This window comes from Anopheles marshallii, chromosome 3 (genome assembly GCF_943734725.1).
Source record: "Anopheles marshallii chromosome 3, idAnoMarsDA_429_01, whole genome shotgun sequence".
In the NCBI taxonomy this organism is placed as follows: Eukaryota; Metazoa; Arthropoda; class Insecta; order Diptera; family Culicidae; genus Anopheles; species Anopheles marshallii.
In genome coordinates, this window is record NC_071327.1 from 20,663,700 (window position 1) to 20,675,054 (window position 11,355).

An 11,355-nucleotide genomic window follows, 5' to 3' on the forward strand; every position below is an offset into this window, starting at 1 on the left:
CAATTTTATGGAAAATATGGTCAAAAAAATTGTGGTTTTTTGATTAAAAACTAAATCATCATTTTCTTAATTACAGGAGATTAATCGATCAATCATATTGCAGTTGAAAAGTATCAATTCAATTATAAAACATGTTGACAACTTTTGTCACACATTGTTCCAAAAAGTAGGTTGCGGAGACATAAAAACATCATACCGTACGCTAAAACATTGTGCTTGCACAATCATAATTACGCATAAAACACTTTCAGAATGTAGCTACATTCATAATAGTACGCAAAAAGTGTACTTGTATAAAAAAATAAACCATTATTCTTTCGCCATACCATCGGCAGATACAACAGGTTTTGTTTACATTTTGAGCTGCTGACTGGCCGAATCTGTCAAAAAAGTCTCAAAAAATTTTGAGACTTTTGTAGATGAGCCAGGTTTCCCTCAAAACTCAAGTCACTCAATGTTTAGAGTTTTGAGGGAATCCTCATCGCTCGTGGCCCTGATATTGGGTGAACTGATATTGGGTGGTTCTGGTTCACAATCATGTACCTGAATGAATCTTTAAACCGAATTAATGATGATTAATAATGGATCTCTGTGAGGGTACTTAATGAATGTCCAAATACATTGGTCTATCTATCTGCAGTAACAGTGCTAGTATTGTTTAATAAACCGAAAAAAAAAATATATAGATAGATATGTTTGACTTTCTTTTTAATAGATACATTGACTTGTAGTGTAGTGCTACTGAGATTTGTTAGCCTTTTCAGAGTTGACTCATGATTTGGGTGACTCGGCAACGGAGGATTCAATTGCAACTTTTGTCAAAAAGAGCACAATACTACTCCAAACTTCTAAACGCATGCAAAAAATCTTGATGAAGTTGAGGTTGAGGGATTTTTTGACGCGGTTATTGGTTCTGAAGGGAAACGAATCCCATTGCACTAGACTAATTCCTTTAGGCAAGTCGGGGAAGATTTTATTCATGGAACTCATTCATAGTACATCTAGAGTGCTTCTACAGCCAATGGGACGTTCACCAGAGCTCAAGATGTTCAAACTGACCGCTAGGAAAAAGGCTGAAGCATAAACTTCTAACAAAGTCGGGAGTTGCTGCATATTTCATAAGCGTTCCGTAAGGATTTCCTTGAGGTAAATGTAGAATTCTTTCCACTTTCTTGGTCTAAATGAAATTGATCATGCAGGATGAGAAAGAACTGCCATCTCACAACACATGTTCAACTTAAACTGTATGGCTTCAATGTAACCAAGTGATCCTGAGATGCTGTAATCGGATTGACTCGCAGAAATTGTAGATGTCCTTATAGGTGCAATAGAGAGATTGTAACTACTATTCCTGTTTAAGCAATAAAAACTTTTTTTTTTTAATTTGACTGACTTCGTTTATTAGAATCAGTAACATTGTTACCCCTTGGGGTGATTTCCTGCATTACCAATTTACAACCCATTTTTATCTTGTAATGTTCCCACGGGGGCAAAAAAAAAACGGAATGTTTCCCTTCCCACATCGTCCAGCAGCAAGCATGCGCCATTTGTAGCAAATTTTTGTACACACTGCACACTTAAAAAGAAAGAAAAAAATAAAACAAGGGCAAACCAAACAAAAACCGTTGCTGGATGATGCTTTTTTTCCCCTCCACACAAAAAATAAAGCTCGGTTCCAAACGCCCGATACGATAACGGACCTTGATAACGGTGGCATATAGGCGACGTCCCCGTTGACAAGGGGGGGTGTGGATAAAAAAGAAAGGAAAAATGCCATCGCCACGATAAAAACCACGCGCACCTACGGGCTTCTGTTTGGTGTGGTGCTGTGCGTTGTGGGGGAGTTTTTTTCCTTCTTCCCTCTGTTTGATTACGTTCTATCCTGAGTGTGTGTGTGTGTGTGTGGATGCTACTGGTGTTATTCTTTTTTTCTTCGTTTTGTGGCCTTTACGTGACGAACATTATTTTTCGCATGCGGTCTTGGTAGGACACGTGTAGCGTTCGTAAAAGAATTGGACAAAAATTGCGCTCCTCTCTGCGCGTGTTCTTTCTTTCGTTCTGTTTCTGGTGAATGTTGAGGGATAACAGTGGGGACCTTGCGGGAAGGGGAAAGGTTGATGGCAAAAAAGGGTAATTTTATTTCACTCATATTCGTTCATATCGAGCAAAAGGTAAAGCGCGAAATCGACCCCTAACAGATGGATTGCTAAAGTGAAAGTGAAAATAAATAGAGAGAGAAAAAAAGGCTTCCTAACGCAAAAAGAACTCCCACCCGCCCGTGGCGCAATATTTGGAAGATGAGATAAAAGCGTGAGAAAATGCAGAAAAAAAACACACCCCCGAATGAATGTAAAGGATAAGAAAAGCAACGTACAAAAGAACCTCACGTTGCGAAGCGAAGGCGCGCGCACTGCACGGGACGAACAAATTGCTGGAGAATGGAAAAGAAATCAGCAGGAAGCGAAGGGCCCAGGACGTAGGTAGAAGGTCCAGACCGGGTGGGTGAAACCCGTCGGCGACCAACATACGCAAAAGATGATCGCCGATTGCCGTTTTTGGTCTTCCGTGTATGCAGGTTTCTCCCAGGAACGCAGCATAATGCGGAGGGATCCAAGAAGGCACCAGCTCGCCCCGGTTGCTTGGAAACCGCTGCCGAGTGCGTCGTGGGCTGGGGCATAATGTTGCTTCTTTTCTTTCCCATCCCAGCATCCCTGGGCTAGGGTGGTTGCTATGAGAAACCACTCGAAGCCACCGCTCTCTTCTGGTGGGCTGGTTACTTTTTCTCCCTTTTCGATTTCCACCCGGCCGGTACCTTTGTCTTTCTCGCTCTCACCGCAAGCTCGCCTTTTTCTTGATGTTTTTCCCCTCGTATGGGAGGGGGGAGATTGAGGGGATGATTTTCTTTCCCTCTTCTGCCGAACCGATGCACGCGGATGCGCATCTTCACATCTCTCCCCTTCGCACCTTCGCTTTTTTTTTGCGGGACGAACAGTCGGGCAGCGAACAAGCGAACAAACAAGGGGAATCTGTAATTTATTTTGAATATTTTGAAATGTACTTTCGATGAAGAAGCCATGCACACGGGGAGGCAACACGGCGATCTCGCTCGTTGTGTGCGGTTTTTCCTTGCCTTGTAAATACGCCGCTCGTTCACTCGTCCGGGGATGAGGAAGAAGTAAAACAAAACAAACAAAAAAAAACCGGGGAAAAAGAAAACCAATTGCAGTGTTTGCTTCGCCGATTCACCGCATGTGTGTAGCACGGCAAACAGTGAAGGGCGGGAAAAGCGAAACAGAACAGCGCGATGCACACGTGGGTGCAGTGAAACGGTTTGTTTCGCTGTGGTTGTGGGCTTGGATGTGGGCTCGCCCGGTCGAGGCGAACGTCACGAATGGAATAGTGTCGCATGCATCGGGAAGTGCAACATCGGGCGCGTATCGTCTTACGAAAATATCAATTCGCCCATCGCTTCCTGCTCAAGGATTCTCTCTTTCGGCAAGGAACCTGCGCCTACTTTAATTGTGCGCTGTAGTTTATAAAAAAAGAAAGAGGATGGTGCACAGGGCACGGCCTCCTTTTCAACGCAATTGACGTTTTTCTATTCGGGCGGATCGCAAAGGCAAAACCCTTGCGAACGGTGCCGAGAGCCGCTCCGAGGTAGAAATCATCTTTGGACGCAATGTAATCGGAAGGGCACCGGCGAATTGGCCCTTTGTTGTTTCGATACGCCCGAAATAGGGCGTGTTTCAAAAGTGTATCATACGAACAGGATCGCAGCCAGCGTGGAAGGTAACAATTTCGAAGGGCTTGTTTTTGGCTGGGTGCGTCCCGCCGTGTAAATCAATCCTACCCGCCGGCATCCTGTCCTCTGCCGTCGCTGCCGTCATCTCTCCGGTGCCAGTCGGAGATCTTCCAGAACCCCGAAAAGGTTTTACGGGGTTGCTTTTTTCACTGCCTTTTCAAGCCCACGGTTGCCCGGTTTATGTGGGTTCGTTGTTGGGCTGTTTGGGATTCTATCTCTCTCTCTCTCTCTTCTGTATGTTACCTTCTTTACCAAGGCTCTCGAAGGTTCAAGAGGTTGCATCGATAGGATGTGGAAGAGCATCAGAAAACAACAACCGGTTTTGCTGCGCACCACCAGACGGTTGTCCTTAAACGGGCTCCTTCGTGCGTTGTTCTTTGTTGCGCTTCATCCACTGCAACCAGTTGCATGCATGTTCGTTGGCATTATGGAAAAGGGATGGGCCAGACAACAAGCACTCAAAAGATTAAAAAAACCAATCAAACTAAAACACAAAAAAAGGGATCTTGAGACATATTTTTACTCATAAGAAAATTCATTTTATCCGTAGTAAACACTATGAAGTTGTAACGTGGGTCTATTTTTGTCAACATAATACCCAATGCCAAAGCGGGTCCAATCCATCCCGTTCGCCCTGGAAACACCCTCGGAAAAATCAACAAACGCCCCCACCGAGTGGAGGCGTGGATCGGTGGGAACGTTTTTTGTGCCCGCGGCATGCTTTAGCTCCGCTGTTCCGATTGCACGTCGAATGGGGTGGAACTATGTATGTGGCCAAACCCACCCACCCCCCGGTATGACGTATATCGATGGGAATGGAATGTCAGGATGCGCAGTGGAATGCTTCGCATCGATTAGCCCTAACAACGCCAACGCGCGTAGGTGAAAATGTGAGATCCTTTCCACTACCTTCTGGGCTTGGTTTGGGCGATTGTTTGTCAATTAGTTCCGAAGCGCAAGCAGACACTGCACACGCTGGTGCTGGACGGGCGACAGTTGAGGCAGCAGAATCTTACGATTCGGCTGTGAATCAGTATTAATTCGTGGTGTTTTTACGTGGTGCAGCCAAACCGGGAACCAGTTGTATGTTGTGGTTTGGGAAGCGTGCGGTGCGGAACTGAATGCCCTTAACGTCGGTAAAGTAATATACGGGATCGTCGATCATCGCTGTTCATTCGGGATTAATTGTGAAAATTAAGTGCAAATCCGACACGCGCGTTTTTGTATTGCGTTGTGAAATGTTTTGTGTGCAATATGTCCGGTAAAGGTGACGATGAGTCAACGGGAAACAGTGACAAAGATTGGGAAATATTTGACATACTCTGCGGCGAAGAGGTAATGAATGTTTTATTCGGCATGATAAAAGCCTATAAAGGTGCCTATAAAGTGATGTTTGTAACACGTGATTTTACAGCAGAATGATATTTAAGAGCTATGAGCCAGGGAAACCAACAACGAACTAGGAATAAAGTGTCTTTTTAAAATTATTTTAAAAATTGTAGTGAATAAGTAAAACATGTGCGATAGTAAAAAAGCAATATTTTTCAAATTTTCTTGCAAGAAATTTGATTTTACTAACTACACAGCCCACCAAACCCTTTAGCACCGTTACAGGGGTTTCGAGTACAAAAGGGAACAGGTTTTAGATGTTTTTATTTTCAAATTTAACTGATAGGCGTGATATTTTTACAACTTTTTGAATTTTGTTTCAAATGCAATGGACTTTCTTCGGAGCTTTCGGGGCTGACAAATCCTTCATATTCAGGGAGGTACTTTCTAACAGGTTTAATTTTGGAGAAAAAAAAATAAAAAAATCCAATAAAAATGAGGTTTTTACGATGAATCCAGCTTAGATTTGATGCTGGTGTGAACTGTCCCAAACCTGATAAAAAACCATGAAAAAGTTGCAAGACTCAAGTTTAATATCTTTCGGTTATGCTTTTGCTGAAGAATTCAATCAACTACATGTTTTTGGCATTAAATACCTTTTTCTTTCCTTTCGGTGGTAAACAAAATGGGTAAAAATCCTTTAATATCCCAAAAAATAAAAAAAATAGGTGTATTGGAGTTTAATTTAATCATGTAGGCTAGCTTTGTCGGTGTGTGAGTTAGGAAAGCTCCAAACAGAACCGATGTCACATTGCAAAATCTCGCAGTAGGTGGAATAACTCTACGGAGAGTTCCACTTCATCTTGAAAAGAATTTAGAATTGATGAAAACTACACGAGTTCTTCGCAAAACAACCCTGCCTTTCTCCATTTGAGGTTCGAAATCCAAACAACAAACAACTGATGGTGGCCGATTCATGGCATGCCTTGTTTCCATGGAAATGGTAGCTTGTTAGGTTACTTTTCGCCACACCTGCAGCACACGCGGTAATCGATCGGAATCGGAATGCAAAAAAAAGGGCGGTTGTTTTCCAAAGCAGCAGAATACCCACCCATTCCGACACACGTTCCAGGCGCACACTGCAAACCTTCCCTAACGCTCAAACGTGGAACAATGGTGCCTCCTTCGGGATGGAAGTAAAAATCCGATAATATGAATCAAACTTCAAACTCCCGGGGCTACCGGAGCTACCGGGGGTGCCGTCCATGTTGGAATTGGCACACAATCTAGAGCGCGAGTTTGACGAACGAAGCGGGCGGTTTGACGAGTGGGGGGAAAACAAAAAATCGCAACCCCCCCCTTTTCGTTAGTCGGCCCAGCGGAAAATTGAGGAATCGTTTTTCTTCCACATCGGAACGTCGTGCGAACGGGTACGTGCACCGCATCGTCCGGACTCCCATTTCAGCAGGGATGCGCTCGGGGCGAATTGCAGCACCGGGCACATTTCAACCAGACATTCGTTTCGTTCCTTTGTGCAGTGTCCGTCCGAGTGGTTCAAAAGTGCATCGTGCACCACCCTTTTCGGTGGTGGAAATTGTGTCACTGGAAATAAAACGGAAACCCTGGCAGTTCAGTTCAACGCAAGTGTCGTTGTTTCGCATTAGAATGAGCGACCAGTTTCCGGTGCAGTTGTGAATGTGTTTGTTCGCGGAACGGAACGGAACGCATCGGGAAGCACGACCCGGAATAGAAAGCGGAAGTTTGATTTGGAGTTCGCGAAAGCGAAAGTGACACTGGACGTGAAATGTGGTGCATGTGTCTTGTGGGTGTGAAGAAATTGTGATAGAATTGCGTTTGGTCGAGCAAGTTACAGTAAGTGAAAATGGTAGTCCCCTTCTGGGGAGGGTAACCTGCATTTCGTTCTGTGAGTGACCTTTATAGACCATTGGGAAGAAGTGTGTCTATGGACTAGAAATTAAAATTTGAACCATTTAATAACTTGGGGCCGATATACTTGTAATATTGGATATTTGAGTTGATTAATGCAGAACGTTCTCCGTATATCCTCTGTTTTACCGGGACTACAACCTTAAGAGGTCTAACCTTTCTATGCCTTTATCCGTAGTTGGTTAGTCTGTCCTACGTTCGAATCTCCTGTATAACATATGTAATAAATCTCTCTTTCGTCTAGAAAGAACATTTTATTAATGTAAAACACGCCTATTTAATAGTGGTCTCTACAAGATATCGGAGTTCCGTTCAGTATCCTCGAAATCAGTAAATAATTTAGTTCATCAGTTCAAGTATTAATAGACAACCCCCAAAAAAACCGTTGCCCAATAACGATTTCTAAAGCCTCTGATCGGCGTATTTATTGTCATTGAAGGGGAGGGGAGGGGGGGGGGGGGGGGGGGGTAGTGTGAGCGGATTCGTTAAGCCAGACAGACAGGCACAGGCCTCCAAAAAAGTCGGTCATTCGCGAAAAACAAAAAAAATCATCAGGAAACAACCATCCCTAAGCCGACGCAGCAACGAAGTGTTGAAGCGTCGGGTAGGACACGTGGGAAGAACTAGAAAAAATGAGGTCAACCGTGGAGGGAAACGAGTGCTCCACCAAACAAACCACCCAACCAAACAAAGCTACCGATGAGCAACGATAAACAAATAAAAATTCGTTACGTCCTGATTCGAGCTCGGCACGGGAACGCCTTTATGGGAGCCTCCTTCCAATGTCAGAACCCGTGCAGCAGGGTCTGCACTTCCGGTAGTTGTTTAATGTGGAAATGGAAGTATCGAATCACCATGCATTTGCGGTGGGTACACAGGACCTCCTGTATGCCTGTCAGTTACGACGTCTGGAACGAACCAGTGTGTTGTTGTTCCCTTGTGAGCCGTGGCTTGAACTTGCCCGGTAAAGATATTGAGGTCGTAGGCAACGTGTTACTGATTGGAAACAATGTTTCTTTTTACTCCGTTTATGCTCGCCTTTCTGGTGGAATGCTGGTGGAATCGTCCAGAACATGCCAAAACATCACAGTTCACACTCTCCGGTGCATCATCATCATCACGTGAGTGGCGTGAGTTTTTCCTTTGGCCATGTGCTGTAAGTCTAATGCGTATTCCTCAATCACCTAGCCACCACCATCCTGCAATGATCACCTGGCGCACTCGATCGACCTCGCCACCACGCTTCGGAGTGAGCTGGCCGCGTCGACGTACAAACGCGACCGGCTCATGGCGGAACTGGCGGACGTGAAGAGTTCGCTGTGCGCGAAGGAAGGCGAGTGCGAGTCGCTTCGTGCCCAAAGTGCGCGCCAGACGTCACTGATCGGTTCGCTGCAGCAACGGCTGGCAGCGACCGAGCAGCGTGAGAAGACACTGCACAGCCGCAGCGAAACGGTCGTCCATACGCTGCACCGTGACAAGGGACATCTGGAGGACAAGATTAAGGAGCTGAGCGGCAAGCTGCACCGATTGCAATGTGAGCTAACGAAGGAGGAAGGACTTCGCGACCAGGCCCGGTGTCAGCTGCAGGATTTGGTGCGTCGGCTGTGTCTGATACTGGGCGTGGATGTGTGCGATGGGGCGCACCTTACCCCGGAATGTGTCCTCGCGAAGACGGGAGAGACGGTGTCGGAGGTGCAGAGACTCCGGGCAAAGTTGGCCGGTACCTGCGAGAACCTTTCGTCGACGGAATCGGAGCTGCTGAGCACGAAGGCGGCCGCCTCGGCGGAGAAGACGCGTCTACACACCCAAATCGAGGGACTGCAGTCGTTGTCCCAAGGGTTGGAAGGTCGGTGTCGCCAGGCGGAACGGGATTTGCAGGTGACGCGCGATCGGTTGGCTGAGTGTGAAGTAAATGGCGACAAGCTGAGAGGTAATGGACGAGGGAATTGACTTTCGGTTCCACAGTGGAAGATGCTCATGGTCACCTTTCCACTTCACAGAGGAGTTGCGAGGGTTTGAGTCCCGTTGCTGTCGGTTGCAAAACAGCTACGATCGATTGCAAACCGAGCGATTACAGTTCCTGCGCACGATCGCTACGATCGTGGGAGTGAGTGAACCGTGCGAGAATAACCTGCGCGACAAAATCCGGGACCTGACCAACCACAACCAGGCGCTGCATGACGTAAGGACGCGTGCTGACGTTCGCAATGCTTTACTTATCTGGCGGTTTGCATTTTTCTAGCAAGTGTCCCAGCTGCGTGACCAACACCATCAGGAGGCTGCAAAGCATCGTGAACACCAGGAGTCCAGTGCGTGTCGGTTGAAGAGCGAGGAGCAACATCGGATGGGTTTGGAGGAGAGGCTCGAGAAGGCTTGCCATGAGCTGCAACATTTCCGATCGGAACACACGACGGTAAGTGATCGGCGGATGATTCTGCGTTCCGGATTAAGGTTGTCTAAATTGTGTCCGGGACTGTGTTTGGCTGAATGCATAACTCGTTTTTTGGGGCGTTTCAGTTGAGCGAGTACCTGCTGCGACTAGCGAGGGCACTCTGTTGGAGTGAATGTACGGAACCACCCGCTCCCGGTAGTGACACGACGATCCTCAGCGAAACGTTGCTCGAGCGTGCGGAACGTCTCGCAAACCATCATGAAAATCACATTCATGGCACGTGCGACAAGGTAATAGACTCCCCTATGGTTTAGACCATCCTAAAGCGCTTGTCCAATAGCATCACGGAACACCGTCATATTGTTACAGCACTGTTGGGAGGCCATCAACCATCACCACCATCACCATCACACCTCGCATTCCCATTCGGCGACAAAGTTACGCCGAGAGCGGTCCTGTACCGATCTGCCGCTGAAGGAAGTATGTGCTTGCTGTGCGCTTGCCAATGGCCATTTAGGGCTGCATCTTTCATGTCCTCATCTCATTGTAGAGCTCCACCCTGTACCATATGCAGCGCAAGGTGCGCGTACTGAAGGAACAGATTCAGCGACGCGATCTCCACCTCGAGCTGCTCCGGCGCAAGATCGCTCTGCTGGAGGATAATGCCAGGGGGAAAGCCACATTACAAGTACGCACTCACCCCAGCACACATCCATTACGCTTCCACATGCTTTGCTGTATTGAAGGTTGTAGTTCCGTACGGTGGAATGGTAATATTTCTTTTGTTGTGCTTGTACCATTTTTGCCAGACCGAGCGCGATGAGGCGATGCATAAGGCGAGAAAGAACTCGAAGCAAGCGGAACGAACCACGCAGCAGTTGGCGGAAGTGAAGGCTCAGCTGGCGGAAGTTAAGATGCAGCTGACGGAAGCCTCCGAGTACAAGATTACAGCCCTCGAGCGAGCTCGCAAGTGCGACGAGCTGCAGGCCCGGCTGTGCGATCTGGAGACGGAGCGGGAACGGTTGGTCGGACAACTGGCCGCGTACAAATCGCGTGCCAGGTCGGCGGTAGAATCGTCACACGATCGGCGTGTACGCGACGAGCACGCGATGTCGGTAGGTGGTGACCCCGAAATGCACGCGCACCCACATTGCTTTTTGGGGGAGCGAATTGGCTAACGATCCTATCCCGCTTTTCCATTTTCCAGCATCTGCGCGAGGAGTTGTCACGCGTGAAATCGCAGCTGGCAGACACGAACCATCGGTTGTCGCAGCTGCAGGTCTTCCGGACATCGGTTGCCAAGCTGCTGCACGTGTCGGACTGTGCGGATTCGGACATTTTGCAGAAACTGCAATCGGTGTGCAGCAACCATGGGCATCATCATCACCACGGCCACCGGCACCACAGTGCATCCAATCTATCGCGCAGATATGATTCCTCGTCACCGACCGGGGATGTCGGGCACGTGTCACGGTATGACGACATGCTGGCGGGCGGGGGTGGCAGCGGCGGTGGCGTTGGGTCACAAACGATCGGCTGTCGGCCGCTCAGCTCCAGCCCGGTGCACAATCGGCGGTACATCGATTCCGGCTTCAACGATCACGATCATCATTTTGATGATGATTTTGATTTCCATAAGAAATATTAGCACGCCTAGGGGAAAGCCACACGTGTGTTCGACGACCGTGGCCGGTATTGTTCACTGCCAGCAAAAGTGGGTTTAATAAAAAAAATGAGTTTGAATATGTGCAAAAGGAAATAAAACAAAGTTATATTGTTTGGGCAAAATTACACAATTTTGTTGAGCTGAGCATTACTTATAAATGAAGAAAGAAAAGTACATTTGAGTGGATTTGAGGCTATATTTAGTCCTAGAAGTCGACAA

General features: G+C 47.1%; 1 protein-coding gene across 1 annotated transcript; it reads left to right on the top strand.

Moving 5' to 3' along the window:
- Positions 1–5,056: 5,056 nt before the first annotated feature.
- On the top strand, positions 5,057–11,118 carry LOC128711858 (coiled-coil domain-containing protein 170). Its single transcript, XM_053806743.1, has 10 exons — positions 5,057–5,137; positions 8,149–8,199; positions 8,267–9,008; positions 9,079–9,260; positions 9,321–9,491; positions 9,596–9,760; positions 9,840–9,950; positions 10,021–10,158; positions 10,280–10,585; positions 10,678–11,118. The coding sequence occupies exons 1-10, from the start codon at positions 5,057–5,059 to the stop codon at positions 11,116–11,118; spliced, it is 2,388 nt and encodes a 795-aa protein (XP_053662718.1).
- Positions 11,119–11,355: the final 237 nt, after the last annotated feature.

Bases quoted from the DNA above. Each gene is read 5' to 3' on its own strand.
- LOC128711858 (XM_053806743.1), top strand. From the start codon at position 5,057: ATGTCCGGTAAAGGTGACGATGAGTCAACGGGAAACAGTGACAAAGAT. The intron at 8,200-8,266 runs GTGAGTGGCGTG...TCAATCACCTAG, and splicing joins CGGTGCATCATCATCATCAC to CCACCACCATCCTGCAATGA. The intron at 10,586-10,677 runs GTAGGTGGTGAC...TCCATTTTCCAG, and splicing joins GCGACGAGCACGCGATGTCG to CATCTGCGCGAGGAGTTGTC.